This window comes from Lasiodiplodia theobromae, assembly GCF_012971845.1.
Source record: "Lasiodiplodia theobromae strain AM2As chromosome Unknown scaffold_14, whole genome shotgun sequence".
Lineage (NCBI taxonomy): Eukaryota > Fungi > Ascomycota > Dothideomycetes > Botryosphaeriales > Botryosphaeriaceae > Lasiodiplodia > Lasiodiplodia theobromae.
The window spans coordinates 466,302-489,266 of record NW_023336344.1 but is presented as its reverse complement, the minus strand read 5'-3'; the positions used below and the strand labels follow the sequence as shown (position 1 = coordinate 489,266).

Sequence of the window (22,965 nt, the reverse complement as noted above, 5' to 3'; positions counted from 1 at the left end):
CAGCAGCCCCTGCTCGCGCTTCACCTCAGACAATTTCTACCAGCCCTTCCCGATCGTTTCTCTCCGCCGCAAGACCCCGACACTGGCGTCGATCCACACAATCCAGAACCCCGCCGTCTTTCTCCTCGATCCTACACACACACTCGCGACCAAGGTGCTTCGCGAACGCGGTGAGGCTGGGCTAGCGGGTGGCGTTGAGGTGTTCACGTGGTACGGGTCGGCGATGTAGGTCTGGTAGAAGCGGTTGACGTGGACGGGCTTCCCGCCGTGGCTGATGCGGAGAAGATGGATAGAGGCGGAGGCGAATTGATTCGATTCGAGTTGTCCTGCAGGACGGTGGGAAAGTCTTCACGTAGGAATCTCATTTTGCGGACGTGGCTCTCCGAATTGACGGCATCGGAAGTCATTCTCGTTGCGGCATTGCTTCATCTTGGCGGTTCGGTGGTTGTGGAGGGGTTGTTTTCCCTGTGAGCTAGATGTCCGTGAGCCTTATTATTAGCAATCTCCAGAAGAGCAGGTCGGTCGCAATGTGAAAAGCGCAGGCGGTCGCTGTCATTTCAACGACCCAAAAAGGGGAGGCAGTGAGCGCAGCAAGAGCTTCTGCATGGTTGTGCAGGTGAGCAAAGTCGGGAGTGAGAAAGGCGACAGGATTTGGGGTTGTGGGTGTATTGCAGTGAGTTGGTTTACAGTCGCGGGAGCTAGAGGAATAGGGCGGGATAAAGCTCGGCTATAGTCGCTAATTGGTGGCAGTGGGGCAGGGGGGTGTGCGCTGTGCGCTGTACATTTCCCAACACCAACACCAACACCACAACGTTTAAGTTCTTCACGATGTTCCACCCACGCCAACAACACCCCTCATCAACACTTCGGCATTTGTTGCCACCCTGAAAGCGTGCAAGCCCGCAGAAGGCTGCGTATTGCCATTATTTTCTCCATCCATTTTGCACTACCATGGCTACTCTCCTTTTCGCCCTGCGACTATGGCTCGCACGAAAAATCTACGGCGAGCTTGCTCCCGGACTAGTCAAGATAGGATCCCGCAGGATCATCAAAGGCCCCTGCCAGGAATCCGAGGCCGAAGCCATGGAATTCGTCCGCAACAACACGTCAATCCCGGTGCCCGCCGTCTTCCACACACACCGCATCGAATCCGGCTTCTACATCGAAATGGAGCGCGTCAAGGGAAAGAACCTGGAACACGTATGGAACGACTTGAGCGTGGAGCAGAAACACCAACTGGTAAACAGCCTCGCCGGTTACGTCAAAGAACTACGAGCCTTACCCGCGCCCGCGGCCGACCTCGTTGCGTCCGCAAAGCAACACAACAAACTACGTGACGCACGCGTAGGATCGGCCCCATTCGGTCCGTACAGCACACATTCCGACTTCCACTCCTTGCTCCGCGGCCATATCTCCCTCGACAAGGCATCCGATACTTTCGGTCCCAACGTTATTGAATGCCACGTAAAGAAATACCAGACTCTCTTCACCCACGCCGATCTCAGCATGCGTAATATCATGGTTGACAACGGTCACATCACCGCGATCATTGGCTGGGCCTTCGCTGGCTGGTATCCCGAGTACTGGGAATTCACCAAGGCTCATTACCGCCCATGTGACATACCGGATTGGTACGACCTTTTGGAAAATGCGCTGGCGAGGTACGATGATGAGCTGGAAGCCGAACGTGTCTTGTGGTCAAAGCTCGATCAGCCAGGAGATCAGCATCCCCCCTCGACAGCTCGCTCAAAGGCCGCCAAACCTCAGGAATAACCCATCTGGTAATGACGAAGATCCAGTATGCATGTGCATTCGTGATAAACAAACCATGGAAGAATAATTAATAGAATTACATGCAGGTACAACTACCATAAAACCTATCCCCAGATTAACCCGTTACAACCATTTTTAAGTAAAGTAATAGATCCTTTATGCTTATCCGGGCCTCTCTCCATCACGTTGTCTACAAGTCTTAACCCCTAATCCACGACGCCATCAATGCTCAAATTTCTCTCTGCCATATCGGGCTTGCTCCAACGCCCGTTGTCCACGGAACGCACTTTTCCACCGTGCTCCCGCTTCAGCTCCCACTAAAGTATCATCACGAACATCTCCACTCCCTCGACCAACCCGCACCACAGCATCGTCCACTGCTTCACCGTCATCGATGTCAGCCCCACCCATGACTCGCTCTGCCGGCATCCGACCACGTCCCTCCCCTCCCTCGCCGCCGCGCCGTGCGGGTTGAGGAAGGGTGCCGGGCGCGCGCATGCCGGAAGGGGCTGAACGCTTCCTCGCGGCGCTGCCTTTGTCGAGTAAGGGGCGCGTGGTAGAGGGAGAATGGGGAGGTGGAGAACTGTGTTAGCTGGATGGCGCGCGTACGGCGGTGCGAGGGTTGGACGGCGCGTCGTGGTGGTGGTGGTGGCTGGCTCGACGACGGCGGGCATCTGCTGGATTTGGATTGCTGGAGCACGCGGACGCGCGGATGCAGGATGCGGCGATGGCGATTTCGGAAGTGGTGGGTTTTTATGGGAAGGAAGGAGGGGAGCTGGAGGCTGACGGTAATAGTAGTCGTTCGAACCGGGATCGCGAGAAGGGTCGGTGCAAGCCGAGGGGAGAGCTATCTATAAGTCGCGGAAGAGGGGAGAGTTCTAAACTACAAATATTTTACACATGCCAATCAGGTTATTGCCACAGAGCAATATGCACATATTAGCTGTCATATGGCCAATCTTTCTCATAGATCTCGCCGCTGTCCACAAAGTGCTTCTTGCACTCGGCCAGCTTGTCCTTCGTCTCTCCGTAACTTTCATGGTCGATTGCGCCGTCCATGGGCCACAGCGAGCCCACACGCCACTTCACGCGATTTTCAAGGGCATATCCATGCCCCCATATTTCCTTGTCTCTGCGCAGCCTTCTAACGTGTCTGTGTGTAAGCTTAACCGGAAAGGGAGCACCCCTGCTCTTCTTCTGCACGTGCCGGAATCCTCTCTTCCACAGCTTCTGCAAGCCGATAACTTCGTACGCCATGATCACTTCGTCCTTCTCGAAAAGATTCTCCGCCTCTTCCATGTAGGCACCAGCGGTGGTGGACCCATATCTGTCTGCATGAAGGATATCAGGTTTTTGGTGCAGGTGCAATATCTCTCTGGCCAGCTCGTGCCATATGTCCTTCTCGCAAAAGGGCTCGTCGTCTTCGCCTCTCATGATCGAGCTTTCCTCGTATCCATATTCGGCACCAGCTTTGCGATCCCAGCCCCAAAATCCAGGCCATATTTTCTGCTTGAAGAGAGGAGCGATCGGCGCATTGTGCCATCCGGTGATGCCGGTGATTTTGCCAGGGTCGTTGACGTCGACCAGAATCCTGTCGTCGGAAAGAAGGTTGTGCCACAGACGGTACTGCGAGATCGGGGAAGGAGGAGTTGGAATGATATGCTCAATCAGCTGCAGACACATTTTGCCGGCGAGGTGCTTCTTCGCAGCCGTAGGCCTGTAGGTGCGCGAGCCGAGGATCGATTCGAAAGACAGCGGAAGCTGCGGCGCGGTATCCACTGCTTGCAGCTCTCGCTTGACGATAGCCTTGAGGTACTCGACAGCGCTGGTCCCTGTACCCTCGTTGGTTAGCGAGGAACAGAGCATACTTGAGTTCCTCAGGTAAACTCACAAGGGCCACGGTCGCATTCCAATGTACACCTGCCATTCGACACCCACTGAGGTCCCATGAGTGGTCCAATCACGAACCTTGAATCATTGATTTCCTCTCCTTCTGGTGTGGAATAGACAAAATCTTTGGGGGAGGTGACATCGCCTTTGTAGTATATTGAGCCGATGTTACGGAAAGTCATTCCCAGAAGAGACTTCTCAAGCTCGAAAATCTGTTTTGCAAGCGCAAGCACGTGGTGTCTGCCGAACTCCTCGCTGTCATTGACGGTGTCAAAGGGGACGCCAGGAAGCTTCTGCATGAGGATATATTCGGCGCCGACGGGGTTCTCAGAGCCCAGGCGAGAGTTCCAGTCCAGCACTTTTGGAGCAGGCAACTTCAAAGTAGATCGAGCCTTTGGCACTAGTCAGCGTGATAAATATCCATGCAGATGTAGGTATCAGTACTCACGAAGTCCACTGTGGCTACTTGGTTCGCGCAAGTCAGGTGCGGGATGCTGACATGCGGCAGCGGTATCTTGGCGATCAGTTGTTTTCCATTTCCCATCAGGAGCTCGTAGCACTTGTGGTAGTGATCCTCTGATATTTTGGTGATGCTCTGAAAGGGCGAGTTATCCGAAACTCGGGAAGCGGCGCGTCCGAGGGCATCTACGTTAAACTCGACTCGATGCCGTGCCATGAAGTCTGCTTCGCCGGCCACGTACCGGTTGCGCGTCCATTTGAAGAGGGGCTCGTCACCTGAATCATTAGCTCACAGTTTGTAAAGCTTCTTCATCATCTGTTTACCTCTTCTCCCGCCGCGGCGTAATGGGCGCGCCGAAACTATCCGTCCCGGGTCATGGGGGAGCCATCGATTCACATGGTCCACTCTGGGGAACATTGCGGTATTGTCGGAGAGATGTGTGCTGGGACAACGATACGTGGAAGTGCGGGGATCTGATCATTCGGACAGTGAGCCGCTTGTGATATTCATTGAACCAGTTGAAAGCAAGATGTCGGATTACTATCAAGAGGTTTTACGGATTGCGGCGCAGCAAGCAGTGACTATCGATAAGCAACAGACAACGTGACGTCATCGGCGGTGAGTAGTAAATCTCTGGGACAATTACGAATTACCAAACCTGACCCATATTTGCCTCGAAAACTCTACACCCAACAAACTCGACCCTTCAAAGAAATTCAAATCTATCTTTTGACTCACAATGAAATTATTCATCCTACGTGGGGAGTTGAAGCTACCATCTGGACGTAGATGTAAATTTAATAATTTCACATTTACGTCCAGATGCGAGCTTCAACTACCCACGTAAGTGGAGCTTAGGTTCTGATGGAAATTAGTCACGATAGCTCAGATTTTTCGGAACCCACTGTGCCGAGGCCCGGGTGTCCAAGCCGCGACACGATCTACGGTCACCATGTTCCACTTTAGGAGCCAGTCCCAACGAAGCACTTTTGGTTGAATCGATATACGATAAGGAGCGCGGCTGCTGCTAGTCTTCACTGCCTCCGCTCACTGCCGTTGGTGGTACCCGCCATTGATGCCAGATTCTCCTAAACACCAAAAGGCTCAATATTCAATTCGATGTATCAGATACGACCTCTTCTCCCTATGCCTAAGGCTTAGGAGCGCATTCCATATCACCTCTCCTCTACGGCTCTTTGAAAAGGACTATTCGAATGCCTCAACTCCGCCAGTTTCGATTCAGCAGCTGACTCATAGCCCGCGGTCGTCTCTCCATCGATCTCATTTGACGAGATTTCTATCCCGTTGATCCCGTCACCTCTAGCTTCAGAAATGTTCTTTGAAATATCCACTCTCTCTGTTCCAAGTTCATGTGGTGCTGCAAAAAGATTGAACATCGTCGCTTGCGCTGTGCTACTCCTCATTCCTCATAATGAGCTCACCGTGTTGTCTAGCCCGTACGCGCTCCCTCTCAGACTCAGCTTTACAGGCGAACATCTCCCTCTCCACCTTATTCACCTACGTATATATCCGCACAGTCCCGATTGTAGGAGCGGCGATGAGGATAGTGGCAGGCCGAAAAAAGGCTAGTACGTTCCACAGCCCTTAATTGACAATCGCCCCCATTTGATAAGGACGTGGTACTCCCCGCCTCTGATATTACGCCACCTATTCTGACCATGCCACTTCCGTGTCGACAAAGTAGGCACTATAGCCCTCTGTACGAACAGGTTCTCAGAATTTCACAGCATGCGGACCGAACGACGGTGATGAGGTTTCCTCGGTGAGAAGATCAGCTGTGGGCCGTGGGGGTGGAACTGCAGAGCCGGTCAGCTACGGCTGTTGGAAAAGGAGGTGAGTCCATAAGCGGCAGGTGACATTTATCAAATGCAGTCTTTTTTTGGACGCTGACATGTAACAGATACACGAATATGCTATGAGGACTAGAGGTTCCTGTGGGTGTTACAAAAGGCAGTTAATTGTGTAACATTACGTACTTCCATGGAACACCGTAGAAAATAGATTCATGCACCCCACAAGGTGCTACATACCGTAAATAAAGCAAAGCATCCAGCTAGAACCCATTCTGGTATACCAGTGGCGATTGATCTGCGAATATAGCCTGATTCTAGACTTCTCTGCAACGGCCCGGCCCCGATAATTGAGCCTGTAATTTTCTTTCAACCTTGCGGATATTCCTTCATCTGTACACGATTTTCTAACCAATGAGCGAGTCCGCTGCCGGACAGAAGAGGAGAACAAGGAATCAAATGATGACGAGGCTGCAGAACAGACGACAAGGCTGCAGAGCAGGCAACGAGCAGGCAACGAGCCTTACGTTCAGCTACTCAAGTAAGGGACTCCTTGTACTACCTAAAAGATACCTATTTTTGGGTTGTGATGGATGTTTCGAGGCTCTCAACAGTATTATTTAAGGATGCTTTAGGACCTAGAATCATCTACTTACAACACCAAGAAACGCAGAATGCGAGTGACTTCGAACATCGAAAAATCTCAAGTCAAGTTCGATCAACCTTATACCCTTCTTACCAGTCAGCTATGTCTTCCTTATCGAACCAAGACAATCTGAACTCCTACGCTGTCTACATGGGAGTATGGACAAACTGGGATCGCGGAAAGACGCTTGGCGCTACCTTGACGACGACACGCGCTCAAGGAAGCTTTCTGATCGCTTTTATCTCTCTGTTTGTAACTATCGTTGGTACCAGCTTCTGGAGAATCTGCTGTTTTGTTATGCATCATGGCTATTCGAAAGAAGCATCTCGCGACGGACTATACCATCAGCGACAGGCGATCCTTCGAAACTCAGCAAACGGTGCGGCCGGCCTTTGGAGCCTTTGCCAAGTCTTCCAAGCTTGGTACAAAACCGGCAAGAGCCCTTCTCGTCGAATGCTACCGCCTATTGCTCTCACGTTGATTATACTCGCAGCATTTGCTGTGGCCAGTACCTTTTCATCTCGGATTTCGACTCTTACTGGAAAAGAAGTGCTGCTCCAGGGTAACAGTTGTGGAAAAACTCCACATTCCATGAACACGACCGTCTTATCTCCGGTTTACACCATTTATCAGTTCCGAGTTCTCGCCGCTGGTGCTGATTATGTACAACAATGTTATGTCCACGGAATAAATAGATCTGGCTGCGGACAGTACGTCAGTGCGGCCATCGCATCGAAGATTTCCCGGGAAGCTGCTTGTCCTTTCGATTACAAAATCTGCAAAAGCTAGAGCTCTAATCTTCACATTGACAGCGGGTTCATCGACAGCCGTAAAGACCTTGGTCTCAACACACCCGAAAGCGAACGCTTCCTCTACCGACGCTTGATACACTGTGCACCTCTGGTGACAGAGGGCTATCGTCAGAAAATGAAGGATGACCGGGGACAGTCGATGATGCGGTACTTCTACGGGAAGCAGGGCGAAATTTCGAATTATACGTACGATTATCCGACTGATCAACCTTCGAGTTACAGGCCTGAGACTATGGGCTTCAACCTTGAGTATGTACATAATGAAATACTGTTAGTTTTTTGAAAACGACGTTGACTAATTCTATATTCCACTAGTACTGTCAAATACGACATCGTGAACGGGTCCCTGGACTACTACCCTGCGGTACTCATGCCCATCGAGGAATTGGAAAAGAAGGATGCGAGTGTGTTCATAACTTTCCTTTCCACAAATGAGGTTAGTTTTATCGGGAATTCAGGCGACCCATGGTACTCGACCAATATCCTTGCTCCTCATAACGACGGCATCATGGGTGCAGAGGTGTATGTCAGCGATGAGCCTGCATCTCCACTTGGATGCGTTTTACAGCATCAGCTTTGCAATCCAAACTTGGCCCAAGGCAATGATTGCTCACCATACTTTTCCACCTCTGATAGCAAACGACATATGAGGGCACTTTGGCCAGATGAGGCAGACCGCGACGCGGTAAAGTGGTCGTACAGCTGGTCCGCCGTAGGCGCCTTCGACATTGGTTCAGTAACAACTCAATTGCACACGCAAGCTTTAGAGTCGAACGCTGCAAGAGGAATATTTCAAGGGCGGATCGCCAATAACCAATGGCAGTTGGATGTCGAAAGATGGTTCAATATATCAATGGCCACGATACAACAACGGTGTATCGAAGTGGCAACCGGGTCTACCGATCCCGAAATGCGCAAATATATAGTTCCTCCATCTAACAGCCGACAGAAAAGACTATGCAAAAGCCAGGTACGTATTAAAGAGGTATTATAGCGTTGAAGTTACTAAACGACATACAGATGATCCTCAGCACCGCTTACATTAATTTCTCAGTTTTCGGACTTGCATCTATCTTCATCCTCGGTGGATTGATAATTATATCATCCTATACAATTGAACCATTAGCTCGCTGGATACAACGTCGCCGCAACCTCGACGTCTATGCTCGTCTCGAATGGACAGTTAATGAGACCCTCCAGCTACAACGCATGGCCCATGAGGAACTTGGACTTGGCTCTTGGCTGGACTGCGACAAAGACGTGCCAATCACCCAAGGGAGAGACCGACTCGCTGTAATTGACTTAGCAGAACTGTCTCACCCGAGGTTGAAGGCACCGCCTCCCATATTCGAGGAACTACTTGCTAATCCGGAAGGATCAGGCCGCCTTGAAGAAGAGGGATGATCCATAAAATGATGGTAAAACTGCCAAATGTACGGGAAATGGAGACTAGACTGGTTCATCGATAGGGCTCTCATTTGGTTTTGCAACGGCTGGGTCTTAAGGACTGGATTTTTAGAAAATGATTTATGTGAATGTCATGCTCCATTTTTATTGCGAGGTACTATCAGATAGCTGGGCGACTGCTTGTTGACTAGAGTTATAATTGCAGTTAACAACATGATCTTTCACGTACGACCATAGGTCGCAGAATGCAGGGCTTCCCGTCCGCTCAGCCGTACTTAAGCTGCGAACCGGCCGATTAGTACTCAAGTGGGTGACCATTGGGGAATCCCGGCTGTTGTACGTTTTGTGTTTTTAACAATCACTCACATCTCTTTTATAATCTACGTACACTGATGTACCTTTTTAGAGAAAACAAGCGTCGAAACAAGCTTATCTTCTCTAGTTGTCAAGCCCACGTTCAGGGTATACATAATGCAATCTGCAAGGTCCGACAAATTTTGACCAATAGATAAGCTACGATAAGGGCCTCCGGCGGTGGTGCTCGGCAATGCTTCAAGTTCGCAACGAGAAGAGATACTCTAATACTGTCACAGGTGGAAAAGCTGATCTGTGATAGATTCTTTTGAATAACAAAACCAACCTAATAATACATGTTACTCGTATGTTCCTCAATATCATTCATCAGTGATTCCTCATTCAATCCCTGGAGACAGCCGTCTATGACATCCGGTACGTCGAGGACCTCGACTGATGATTCTCGATGGCCGCTACTAAAGTCGCTCCGAACAGGGCTAGTCAACAGAATCTTGAGGCTCGATTTCTCCTTCTCAAGGTACCTGTCCAGACTTTCAAGCTCTTCAATCACTTTGTGCGTCCAATACCTCCGTCGGCGATCTTCATAGAAGGACACAGAGTCGATAATAACGCATACAGGAGAGTGCTGCAGCTCTTGCTTGACGCATTTACGCAGTAGCTTGAGAAGTCTTTCTGGCTCATCGAGATCGTCCAACGCTCGAATCTGAGGTGATGCTGGAATTTGGATTCTCTCGTTGCCGTTTTCAATCAGCTGTCCAATCAAGGCTTGTGTCATCTCCGACCAGCCCTCCAGGATATGCTGCCCACAAAACCAGTACAGCACGGTCGACTGGCCAGATGCAAGCAACGCGCGGATAAGCAGTGCAGAGAAGAAAGATGCGGAGGAGTTGCCGGTTTCGTGCCGATCTTCGCCCGCATTAATTTCGAGCAAGGAGAGACGCGGTGAGCAGAGCCAATCAGTGAGCTCGGGAGACTGTAGTATCCATGCTGTGCGGTCCTGGACATCGAGAGCGAATGTGTGCCCAATGGCGAGTGAATCATGCAAGTCTTGGTTGGTTTGGTCGTGCGAATAGACAAGATGATCGAGGAGGATACCTGAAATGGCGTCATGTTTAGTGTGGCTGAGATGAACAACAGGGTGCTTGCTCATCAGCTTACTTTTTTCTTTTTCTGCAATCAGCCGCTCTCTCTTTTTCAGCTCACGGGATTCTTTCAGCAAATTCTGCTGAGCTTCCCGGTCTAGATGCAGGCCCTTTGTTAGTTTCTGAACAAAGCTTAGATCTGAAACCCACGTACAATTCTGCTGTTCAATCTCGAACACACGTAGGTGTTTGAAGATGTCATTCTTCACTTGCATACCCCATTCCTTGAACCCTTGGACCTCTTGTCTAATATCTGCAATGGTCTGATGTTCATTCATCTTTGCTTCTTCATTGACAGCGTTTATCAAATCTTTGAAATCATCAATGCTTGCGGTGACTGTTTTGCCATAATCATCGAGACGGAATAAGGCACCAACGAATTTCTGTGCGGCGTTCTGCGCATACCAGCCAAGAGTATTTCGCAGAAATTTGAGGATCGAAACAAACAGCTGTGACACATGCTCTTCCAGCATCTTTCGGCGCTTCGAAAGCGCATAGATAGCGATGAGGTCACTAGAGCGGGCGATGGCGCGTGGAACTTCTTCCATCGCAGTGTATGTGTCTTCCCTCATCTTCCCCAGCTTCGATGCGGCCTAGGAAAAAAAACTTAGCTGACTTGCTTGGTTGCTGTGAATGAAAAAAGAGATTAACATACCTGAAGTATGACTGTAAGGCCGCCGCACACAAGAGAGGTTTCCCAAGATATTGAAGGGAGAAGCTTGATGCAAGTCTCTACGGGTACTCTGAATTTGTGGAATTTCCTGAATAGACCCCGTATATTTGCTTTTAATCCTTCGCCGTCACCCTTTTGCTTGTACGCTTCGGCTTCGGACTCAGCAATGCGCAATACATCATCCCACGTCATGACTTTCTGCTTGGAGAATTCCGTCTCGTAGCCGAGCCCGTGCTCGAAGTCCTTGAAGGCGTCCTGGAACAACCTTGCTTCCGTTCGCATTCTATCCGTGCCTTCGAGATCGTCAACCACGGGTAGGTCATCCGAGAGATACTGCCCCACAGCATCACTAAAGTGGGCAGGAGGCAGGCTTTGGAGGGTGGAATCGACGTTCGGTAGTCTCTCCTCAACGAATTCATTGGTAGCATGCTTTTTGAGACCGAAAATCCTTCTCGTCTTCTTCATTTGGAAAGGAAGTACTTAGTCCGGCTTATGAAGTCTTCGACTCTACAGACTTGCTGCAAGAGAAGTACCGATGATGCTCCGAGTTGGGTTGACTTGAAAAAGAGACAACAGTGGTGCTACTATCAATACAGCCAGGTATTAAGCTATGTTGGTTGATTTTCGCCTGAGCACCATTGTTTTAGTACCAGAACCAGTGAAGATATATACCGCGCTTATTGCTATCCGTTGAGGGCATCCCGGATAACGTAGCGAGCGCGATAGACAGCCTGCGCTGAAAATTTTTTCTGATCGTAAACTCCAGATTGCCGAGGAGACCCAGGAATAGTCGTTTATTGGATAGATTGCTCTAAGCCATGTGCTGTGGGGATTGCCAGCATTGCATTGTCGGAGGTGGGGCCAACCTGTAATATCCAAGTGCTTTGCGGAAAAGCTTCCTTACTCTGTCTATGAAGCATGCGCTGGAGTGGGGGCTATATTGGTAAATATGGGGGCCACCCACATTAGGGTCTGCAGACGGAGCTGCTTTAGCCGCATTCTCTTTCGGAGTTGTGGAGTGTGGGGCTTCGTTTGATTTCAGCTCCAAAGAAAAACAAAAATAAATCGAACATATTTACTGCAGAGGCGTTTTACAGCCCACAGTAAGCGCGAAGATCTCGGATGAAAATGACCCTGCGTCACTATATCCTCAAGATGCAGGAGCCTAAATTGTATTTGCACATAGAAGAGTAAATTTATGTCACACGTACAAGGGGGGTTCTGCGTCCGGTTGCCAGAGCGAGCCAGAGCGAATTTGCTTTTTCATGGAAAACTGCAATTCTAGCCTATCATATTACTGCATCAAAGACAGGCTCCCTCGTAACAATTCCCGCGCTAAAATTCAACTCCACGAAGGGGCGAGCTGAATGCTATGGCACCTTCCGCAAAGGGAACTGCGATGGATCAAAGTGGAGATTCGAAGGGAAGCCGAGCCTAATGTCCATCAGGTGGTTTCAAGTTGTGCTGTCACATCGTCTGTAAGGGCAGTCGCCCCCTGTTCTGAGTCCTTCCACACTGCCCTCCTGCGATCGGTGGCTAACGTGAATTTGTTTTTTTTTCGTGTCTCATAGATCTGCCGGCTAACCAAGAACAGAAGAAGCTAAGCAATTTGGCCTGTTACACCCCGACCTGCTCTTGTTCGAATCTCTGCTTTCGCTTACGTTAACAATCAGCTGCAGGAGGAAAGTATACATAACGTTTGGATATAACAGCTTCTTATACGACCGACCGCTAGCATCAGATCTCTGTTTGTATGAAACATTCTTTCCCAGGGCTACATATACTAGAACACTTCCTGCACAATGTATGGTACGGTGAGCTCAACATGGCACCGACATGGCACCGACATGGCACCCTGGTGACTTAGCTTTCTGTAGCTTGCATAATTGCCGCAGTTACCGCTCAAAGCGGGAAATCTTTCCGCAAACTTTGCTTGGTCAGTTCTAGAGTTAGCTAGCCTCCGATGTAAAAGAAAAAACCTGCGCGTTGACTGTCCGACGCTCCATAACCCCGCAGTCATGGGAGGAAAGTCGCTGAAACATTCCCTAAGATTGGCTACAGATAAGTTGATGCCTAGGGCCAGAGGTCGAGTCAGATCTAACCATATGAAGTTAGCCAGCCCGAAAGAAAGTATTATTTTAAGCCGAGGAGTCGCAGGGAACGAGATTGTGCAGAAGACAGCCTTACTTCATCAAGGAAAACCAGGCACCCCAGCGGTGCATCCACCGCTGACACTCCGACAAATCTTTCTTCCGATATTGTTGGAGCTCTGGTAAGCTCTGTATGGCAATCGAATAACATGAGGGTTTATGCTGATTCTCGTGACCTAAACTCTAGGCCTCGAAATATGCATTTAGACGAGCCTGACCTCCAGGATGGCAATCAACCTTCCAGCGAGAAACCGTTGCCTGGCAGCGAACATACTCAGAATGGAGGTGCTATACCGAGCAACGGCTCTCCCTCTGCCGACCCGATCAGACTCGCAAACGATGAAACGAAGGAAGCTCGATTCCTTGATGGGGACGCGAATGTGAAATCTGCACATCTACCGCCGACCAACGATGACAACGATAAGCCCCGTCGCCCCTCACGAAAAAATATCATTGGAGGAAATTCGGTTGACCTTGTATATACTGCGGAGCTTGAAAGTGACTCAGACGCGATGTCTGGAGACGATCCAGAAGAGACCGCATCATCGATCCGTCGAAGACATCGAAAAACGCTATTTTCTGGCTATAGTCAGAAAGAAGAGAGGGACCGCTTCCTTTGTATGCATTTCGATGTGTTTGGGGATCTTCGGTCAAAAGCTCGCGTACCGGTCCTTCAGCGTCATAAGTATATCGAAGCACTTGAGAACCAACTAGTCTCCCTGGCTGAAGAGGTGGAAAAGCTCAAGAGGGAGAAGGGAGAGATGAAGAGTAAATTGCGGGTATTCAAAGGATTGCAAAATCCACAACTGACAGAAGAATACATGGAGAGCGATGATGAGAAAGAGGCGGAGGAGGTGGCCGCCCCGGTGTACGGTCCTTGCCTTGACTATATTCCTGGAGTTGCGCGCCGCACGTGGAATCAGTGGGTTGATCCTTATCATTCAGAAGCCCCCTATCACGTGGTGGAGATTCTGGTGGAAAAACCCCGATCATTTCTCAGTTATCAGGTACCATATTTTTTGCGGCGCCAGTTCGGGAAGTCGGAAATCTCAATTCCTTCCGACAACAGGGTTGACGTCGAGCGGATCCGCCTCAATTCAGGCCATCTCCATGTGATCTTCAAATCCATGTTTGGCGAGGCGACCGCCCCATCGGACAACTCAGTCTTCCTCAGACCTTTCAAGCTCTTCATCTGCTACGAGGAGGCTCTTCGAGAACTTTTGACCAACATACGCAACCGGCTCGAGTATCCCATGTATGGCCCAGTGCCGAAACCCGCCTCAAATTCATCAAAAGCAAGTCTGAACGAAGCAGTGGATGCAGAAACACCATATGAGGAGAATCCGGAGGGGAATGGGGTATATGAAGATCAGGGAACCTCAAATTCATCCGTTCATCCACCAAATTCGGATCCTGGGGCAGCTTTGGAAGTCTCACATGCCATGGCTGAGCACTTGGACGCTATGTTGAGGTTTACGGATGTGGAGTTGAAGCAATACCGGGCCATCTTCCGTCGTCTCAGGTCTCGTGAGGCGGAAACAGTTGATTTCAAGGACCTTTGGTTTCTCTTCGCACCGGGTGATAAGATCTATCATTCCGAAACAAAGCAAGCCTACCAAGTCCTCGCAGTGAGTGGAGGTAGATCACTCCTCACAAAAAATCTCGAAGATCTGGAATCGGACGAGCCAGCTTTTCCTTGGTCTTCTCCCACAGCCGAAACCGAAATCACAAGTCCCTTCGTCATCGATTGTATCTATTTGGACTTCAACGGGGAGGAACTCGGTCCAGCTAACCACCAAGTTACAATCATGCCCTATACTGGATCTCAGGCTATTTCTAGTCTTGAGTTTCTCCCTCTAGAGTATGCAAGGACCGTGATTGACACAGTGGAGAATACGGAGCTCCCCGTGGAGGATTACTTGGTCAAACGAGGGAAAAGGTACCTCGATCTATTGGACTCGCAAGAGGTTCCTCATCGTGAGTACATCGGTTTCAGCGTCGGCGAAAACCGCGAACAGGTCAGTTTTCTTCAAGCAAAATGATAACATAACATCACTGACACTGCTTTAGATTGACAGTCGGGTGATAATTGACTTGAGTCTATACTGGGAGAAAAATATTGAGAAAAGGCCAGTTCTTGGGCTCAGGAGACCAGAAGAGGCGGATGTTCGAGAAGTTGCAGAGATGAACACATGCTCGTGTTACAATTGCAGGTCCGAAAGCAAGAGACGAAACAGTCACATATACGACGACAGAAAGGTCGACCGCCAACGCATGGAGGCATTCATTGCCGAGAACTCAGATACTTGGAGACTGATTCGGGATCCGAAAGGCAAAGTTAAGCATGACTTGCTCTGCCTTCTGCCAAGTCGAGTTTTCGGATATGTGTTGCGGAGCCGAAAATGGCGTGAGTATCTTCCTCCATTATGGAAAAGCACCGTCAAGCTGATTCAAGAATCTTCTTAGACCAACTCGACATGGACAGAACCTCCCCAGTAAAGCAAAGAGCGCAGAACTTCAATGACCTGATCCTACCGACAGACTACAAGGATCTCGTTGAGGGTATGGTCAGAACTCATGCCCGCGGATCAAAGCCCAGCATTTCTATGTCCAACGACGCGTCAGCCATACATGGGACGGATCTTGTACGTGGAAAAGGAAAGGGGGTCATTATTCTACTCCACGGTGTTCCTGGTGTCGGTAAGACGAGCACTGCTGAATGTGTCGCTGAGTACACGTTAAGACCACTGTTCTCAATCACATGTGGTAAGCTGTAGCCTTGGTATATTTGAATACGCTGTCTTGCTTACTTTCAACCTGCTAGGTGATATTGGCGAGGATGCAAAGACCGTCGAAGCGAATCTTGAGGAAAACTTCCAACTTGCCCACCGGTGGGGCTGTGTGTTGCTGTTGGACGAAGCAGATGTGTTCCTGCAGACACGCAACAAGAGCGACATGGCCCGCAATGCCGTAGTATCTGTGTTTCTGCGTATCCTGGAGTACTATTCCGGGATTCTTTTTCTTACGACTAACAAGGTCGGTACTTTCGACGATGCCTTCACATCAAGGATCCATCTCTCTTTGTACTACCCTCCTCTGGACCGAAAACAGACCAAGAAAATCTGGAAGGTGAACCTGGACCGAATTCAGAGGACAAACCAAGACACTCTAGTAGTTCAAAAAGAAGAGATAATGCAGTGGGTGAAGGAGCTGATGGAGGAACTCAGAAGTCGGGATTTCCGGCCCTGGAATGGACGACAAATCCACAATGCATGCCAGACTGCTACTTCGATTGCGAAATTCCGACCAAAAGAACACGGTGTCTTGGGTCCCGGTGAGTTTGAGACGGTGAAGAACGCAACCTTCGATTTCGACGACTACTTGAAGAATGTTCACGGAATGGATGATGCTGGGAGAGCCAAAAGGAATTTTGACCGCAACGACTTCTGGGGGGATGAACCATATTATGGAGGCGCATCAACGAAGCAAAGGCCATCCAGCTATGGCCGACGGAGAAACTTAGATTATGGGGACCAGGGAAGGGGAAAAGGCCGGAAGCGAAATTCCCGAGATGACAGGAAGCGGTATGACGGGGACTCGGGTTCTGATGAAGTACGTGAGCGACGAAAGTCTAGGAAAGAGAAGGACTCGGATTCGGATTCAGACTCGGATTCATCAGTCTAAGGATACGATGGTATGTTGGTGCGGATCAGTAAACATACATATATAGCAATGTATCGATATGCAAAGAATGTGAGCTTGTTCACCTAAAATTCACATATAGCAAAGAGCATTCCCTTCGGCCTCGTCACCTGGGCCCCAGGGTACACTTTATTAGACCTCGTAGGACTGACTATCTGCCTTTTTCTACACGGGAATGGTGAGATGTATACCCTGATCAGCCGTACAAGAAGAATGCAGACCGGTGTTCAGAAAGGGAGAACGCTGGCGTTCCATGCCCTTGATAGGCGAAGTTAACAGGCTTACCATTTGTCGGATACGGTAGGATTTAAATTATATTGCCTTCTACTGGTGTATACAGAGTGGTACTGTAGGCAAAGACTAGCTTGAATTTAGCTTTCGCTCACATTATGAATAGTGAAGCTAGGTCAGGATGTTAATGCAAAGTTAACAATTGTATATTCTTATCCAGATGACAGCTTCTACTACTCGTGTGTGCCGTCCCTCCAATAAAAATTGTGAAGGCTTATTTACGCCGCACTCTAGGGCCCTGCTATTCGTGAATCGTCGCCTTCGGCTGGAATGGCCAGGCGACGGATTAGGAGTTATCCTATCACATCTTCACACACAATCTGACATGCATATCAGTCAAACCATTGTAAAATTGATTACGTAGCACTGACGAGGCTGAGAGGCGAGCTTCCCGATCATTTCTTGTTCCTTGTTCCCTCACGATTTCTACACGTCGCAAGTCCACAACGCACACTTCCCCGCAGGACGTTTGCATCCAAATCGGCTGCCTTGTCTCTCAGTCTGTCGTAGCCACAACCTTTTATGAATGGAAAACTACAAATCCCTCGACAGCCCTTTGCGCTATACAGTCGGGTGGATCGCTCCACTTGCGATCGAACGAGCCGCCGCCGAAGCTCTCCTCGATGAAAAACACGAACAACCCCGCAACTTCAGTCAGTCTTGCAACGACACACTCTCCTATTCGTGGGGCAGTATTGGGAAACACAATGTTGTCATCGCATCGCTCAAGGCTGGGATGTACGGCACAAACTCGGCTGCGACGGCTGCAACCTCGATGTTATCGACCTTTCGTGGAATCAGGTTCGGCTTGCTGGTTGGCATTGGAGGTGCAATACCCCGCGCAGATGGACCCGACATTCGACTGGGAGACGTAGTCATCAGTGAGCCGAGCGGCAGCACTGGAGGAGTCATCCAATACGACCTAGTCAAACTGAGTCAAGGCCACCGCGAACGCAAAGACTTTCTCAACGCTCCACCGGACATTCTCCTCTATGCGCTGTCGAATCTGAAGTCACAGTACGAACAAAGGCCGTCCAAAGTCCCTAGTATTCTGGCCGAGATGGAAAGTCGGAATCCTTACATGTTTCAGCCTCGGCCGACAAATCCTGGGTACAGACACCAGGGTTTTGAAAACGACCGTCTCTTCAATGCAAACTACGGACATGCCCCGGGAAAAAATTGCGATAATTGCTTGGGAGAAGAAGAGGTCAAGCGGGAGGTACGAGGGACGACCGAGCCAGTTTTCCACTTTGGTGTCATCGCCTCCGGAAATACACTTGTCAAGGATGCCGCAGGGAGAGAGGAACTCTTGAAACACATCCCCGATGAATGTATCTGTTATGAGATGGAGGCTGCAGGGCTGATGAACAGTTTTCCATGCCTCGTCATTAGAGGCATTAGCGACTATTCCGATTCTCACAAGAACGATCGATGGCAACGTTACGCAGCTGCTACTGCGGCTGCATTTGGCAAGGAACTGTTGGGTATCATTCCTGAGAAGGACATAGAGATTGCGGACGCTGCCATCGATGTTATCGAAAAATGTTCGTAAATCTTCCTTGGATGATGTTTTCGTATACTGAATACTAGAAGTTGCGCATCAGATCACCAGAATACAGGACTTGGCTGAAGATGCGAACCAACGCAGCGAAGAGACCAGACTGCAGAATTGGCTGTGTCCACCAAACCCAGCAGTCAACCATGCCAAGGCTGTCGAAAAGCGCTACAAAAACACCTGTCAGTGGTTTCTCAGTGACACAATATTCGAACAATGGAAGTGCAAAGGGCATGCCTTTCTTTGGGTGCACGGCATCGCTGGATGCGGCAAAACAATTCTCAGCTCAGCCGTCATCGAAAAACTTCGAGAAGAAATCGCGGGAGACCCAATTACTATGGTTGTCTACTTTTACTTCGACTTCAACAACGAAGAAAAACGAAACTTAGCGGGCATGGTGTGTTCTCTCGTCCACCAGCTGCAACTCTCCGATGCGGGCATCAGAGAAAATTTACTCCGTGCCGAATATAGGTTCGGAGGTGACAGACCAAGCATCGACATTTTGAATAATTCCTTGAAGCAAGGAGCCAGCCAAGTCAGGAATGTCTACGTTGTTCTAGATGGCTTGGATGAAGCCGACAAGGGTGAGAAGCTGAAAATTTGCCATTGGATGAAGGACATGATCCAACGCTCCAACACCAATCTTCGAATACTAGTGACCAGTTGGAGCGAGCAAGACATTGAGGCTGAGCTACGCGACATCGATATGATTTATCACATCCATCGCAAAGCAACCCAGGTTGATATACAGGCATACGTGGAAGATGCCGTCCAGAGTGATTGCCGTTTAAGAAGGTGGTCGTCATGTCCGGCCGTACAGCAAAGGATCTCGAGAACCTTGACGGAGGAGGCAGATGGCATGTTAGTTAACTTTCTCTTATGTTCAAGTATTTCTAATTACTGACAAGTGCAACTGATAGGTTTCAATGGGTCTCATGCCAGCTCGACAGTTTAGAGGACTGCATTGACCACCAGGCGCTGGAGACAGCTCTGCTTTCTCTACCGGCGTCACTCGAGAACCTTTATGATCAAATCCTTAGCAGGATCCCGAAGCCGCAAAAGCGAAACGCTTTGAGACTACTTCAGCTTCTCGCTTATTCAAGCCGACCGATGAGGGCTGAAGAAGCCATTGACGCGCTTGCGACCGATGTTTCAGTTCGACCAGCCTTTAATCCAATCAACAGACTACCTGCTGCGGAGGAAATCACAAGATACTGTTCAAGCCTGATTGCTGTAGATTCAGTGGAATACTACGATGTGGCTCCAATTCCTGAAGACCTCAAGTCCAAATCAGACCTTTTTGGTCATGATCACACGCAGTTAGTCACCTCCAGAGAGTTGAAGTTAGCCCACAAGTCCGTCAGAGACTACATCACATCAGAGGTGGCCGAGGCTATAACAGAACAACACCTGCAGGAGTCGATTGCGAAAGCGGAAGTTGCCAATGTGAGCTTATGCTATCTACTAAGCTTGCCTTGTAGTCTTCCGGTCTGGGAAGTCAATAGAAGGCTACCATTCGCGCTGTGGGCATCGAAGCAATGGTGGGAATATGCAGACGTTGCTGAGCAAAATGAGACGACAAGAGCAACAATTGTCGAGCTTCTGAGTAACATCAAGACATATCGGACGTGGAGATTCCTTTATTCACCGGAGGCTTTCAAGGAGATGGCAAGTGAAGTCGCCCACATCGAGTATCTCAAGCGGAGAAAATCCGAGTCGAAACCGGACGAGGCCCGAGCAGCGGTACCTGCATTGCTTACCGCAACTACCAGAGGTCTGAGTCGTTCAATCGAAAAACTAGCTGCAACACCTGGTATTAGTCTGGAGTATCGGGAAACTTGGAACCCCTCGCCGTATGACTTTCGTCCACCAGGATTTGAGCGCCTAGCGAGCGGGAAATTTGCGACACCAACGGCGTTGTACAAAGCTTCGGAGATTGGGAACAGCGACATCGTCAAAACCCTTCTCGAAAACGGCGCACAAGCCCATTTGATGGGCGGCGTGTATGGAAGTCCACTGTCTATTGCGTGCCTGAATGGCCATGAACAAGTGGTGCGCCTACTTCTAGACCACACAGAAGAAGGATGCGAAATCTCGGTGAAGCTTGCGCTTCTTCATGTGATATCCAAGCACCGCATTTCCATCCTAAAACTCTTCATGAAAATAAAGCCGACTTCATTGTTCGATATGCTTGAGATTCCCATTCCCCACAGCGTACATCACGTGCAAGGGGTGAAGGTCCCACGCGGAAAAATACCCGACGAAGATTTCAGTTGGTTTGTCAGACAAGTTCTTGACCATTCGATCGATCCTCTAGATGCCGAAGATCCGTACCACCACATTCAGCTCCTTGTTGGTGAGTTCAAAGCTGCGCTGAAGTCCAGCAGCCACGTCGCGATTCAAAAAATTGTCCATCGGCTTGACCCTTATCGGTACCGTGATACAACTCGATACATGGTTCTTCACGCAATGTCGAAGTCTCCGTTCGCCCATTTTGCCTTTGAGGCCAGCAGTGTAGATGCGCTAAACATAATCTACAAGCTCTACGAGCCCAACTGGGAGACACCAAGCTGGGAGACAATAAATTGGAATTTGTCCGGCGGCTTCACCATGATCTACGAAAGAGACTTTAGATTCCTCATTGCATCTTGTTACCACCCCGCCAAGTCAGACATGGAATCTAGTGTTTGGGACCTCCATGATGACATCTTAATGGTCAGGTGCCGGAGGTCATTTAAAAACGCCTTTCACCTCGCCGCTGAGCATGGCGACTTAGACCTCATCACAGCTCTCAAAATGCGCGCAGCAGATCAAGACTTCTACGTTGAAATGAGCGACGCTGACGGCAACACGCCACTCATCCTTGCTGCAGCAAAGGGTAAGCTTATGACCGCTACGCTCTTTCACAAAGCAGGAGTTGATCGTAGACTCAACCATTTCGGTTTGGACGCCATTGCAGCAGCTGTTGCAAATGGTCATCGAGATGTGGCGAAGTCTCTAACGATCCACCTCCGTGGGAACATGGCTTGCACCGACAGGAGTGAATGTCCTTTCACGGAAATCGGAGATCTGTCTCCCCGAGCCTCCAGACAAGGACTACAGAACTACTTATTCGCACGAAGGCTTACTGAATCGGTTCTCGCAGGCGATTCAGACAAAGTAAAAGAGACCCTAATAATGCGCCCGTCCAATTCTTTCGAGAGTATTCGATCTCTGTTGCAAAAAACGATCCAACCGGTACTACACTTGGCAGTTGCGCGCGGCAGCTTAGAGATAGCCGTCCTTTTGATTCAGAAAGGCGCGGACGTCAACTGGTATGTTGAGGAGAGACACATTCGCGCTCTCGAACAAAGTCAAGATGAAGAGTCTGTCGAAGAATATCATCAATACTTGCCGGCTTCTCTCGTTTACGCAGTAAAGGGATTTACGGGGGAGTCACCATTTAAAAGAATGGTCACTCCACTTCACTTAGCGATCTATCACTGCTTCCCAGACATTGTCAGACTTCTCGTCCGTTCGGGAGCAAAGTTTTGTGCGATGAAGTTCCCATTAGATCCACCACCACCACTCCATTTCGCGGCCGAGAATGGTTCATGGGAGACATTGCGTACTTTGCTTAATAGCGATGTGGACATTACCGCGCGAGATCAATTCGGTGCCACAGCACTTCACTATGCGGCTATCAGCGGATCTATTGAGAAAGTTGCGGGGCTGGTAAGCGAGGGATTTCGCCCTGACGCCAAAGATAATAACGGTTGGACTCCTCTGGTTTGGTTGGAAAAAATCGACTTAGCTAGTGGTCAACAGTCTTCTCTTATCGGATCTTTTCTAACATCTGAGTGCTGGATGTCATCAGGGTTTATATCAAGTAAGTTTCGTAGTTTAAATCATTTTCATTCTTAATTTGAGAAAAATCTGAACTTCGAGCTAATTTAATACTAGTTTATAGGCTAGGTAAACTACGCGTGACTAATGGGGATTAGATAGGGATTCTTATTAAGTCGATCTTCGGGTTATTAGATAAATCTTTAGATAGTATATCTACTCTAATAACTCTTTACTATGCCGTATATACGTAATTCTTAGCACAATAGTCTACTCTTTTAGACTATTTTAAGACTAATACGCGCTTCTCTTCTATCGCTTATATTGTATAGAATCTCAAAGGCTTATTTTATTTACTTATAATTTTAGTTCGCAATTTGTAGTAATTTGAACTACGAAATTGTTGTAACTGCTAAGCGTATTTAATTAGTGGAAGTCCTAAGTGCCATATCGTCCGTCCACTTGGGTAGGCCCGATTTGAATGACGCTTTACAGCCAACCGCGCAGAAATGG

General features: G+C 49.2%; 5 protein-coding genes across 5 annotated transcripts; 3 read left to right on the top strand and 2 right to left on the bottom strand.

The window, feature by feature from the left end:
* Positions 1–951: 951 nt before the first annotated feature.
* LTHEOB_5201 (uncharacterized protein) lies at positions 952–1,773 on the top strand (the record flags this gene model as incomplete). Its single annotated transcript, XM_035514321.1, has 1 exon — positions 952–1,773. One exon carries the CDS (start codon positions 952–954, stop codon positions 1,771–1,773), a length of 822 nt encoding a protein of 273 aa, XP_035374069.1.
* A 939-nt stretch (positions 1,774–2,712) lies between these two features.
* LTHEOB_5200 (uncharacterized protein) lies at positions 2,713–4,540 on the bottom strand (the record flags this gene model as incomplete). The annotated part of the gene is made up of 5 exons (XM_035514320.1): positions 2,713–3,605; positions 3,665–3,693; positions 3,742–4,055; positions 4,112–4,398; positions 4,447–4,540. The coding sequence occupies 5 exons, from the start codon at positions 4,538–4,540 to the stop codon at positions 2,713–2,715; spliced, it is 1,617 nt and encodes a 538-aa protein (XP_035374068.1).
* A 4,899-nt stretch (positions 4,541–9,439) lies between these two features.
* Positions 9,440–11,394, bottom strand: LTHEOB_5199 (uncharacterized protein; the record flags this gene model as incomplete). Its single annotated transcript, XM_035514317.1, has 3 exons — positions 9,440–10,209; positions 10,411–10,849; positions 10,912–11,394. The coding sequence occupies 3 exons, from the start codon at positions 11,392–11,394 to the stop codon at positions 9,440–9,442; spliced, it is 1,692 nt and encodes a 563-aa protein (XP_035374067.1).
* A 2,812-nt stretch (positions 11,395–14,206) lies between these two features.
* LTHEOB_5198 (AAA family ATPase) lies at positions 14,207–16,763 on the top strand (the record flags this gene model as incomplete). Its single annotated transcript, XM_035514316.1, has 4 exons — positions 14,207–15,097; positions 15,150–15,486; positions 15,546–15,845; positions 15,904–16,763. 4 exons carry the CDS (start codon positions 14,207–14,209, stop codon positions 16,761–16,763), a joined length of 2,388 nt encoding a protein of 795 aa, XP_035374066.1.
* An 835-nt stretch (positions 16,764–17,598) lies between these two features.
* On the top strand, positions 17,599–21,628 carry LTHEOB_5197 (uncharacterized protein; the record flags this gene model as incomplete). The annotated part of the gene is made up of 5 exons (XM_035514315.1): positions 17,599–18,616; positions 18,666–18,809; positions 18,858–19,488; positions 19,548–21,505; positions 21,555–21,628. 5 exons carry the CDS (start codon positions 17,599–17,601, stop codon positions 21,626–21,628), a joined length of 3,825 nt encoding a protein of 1,274 aa, XP_035374065.1.
* Positions 21,629–22,965: the final 1,337 nt, after the last annotated feature.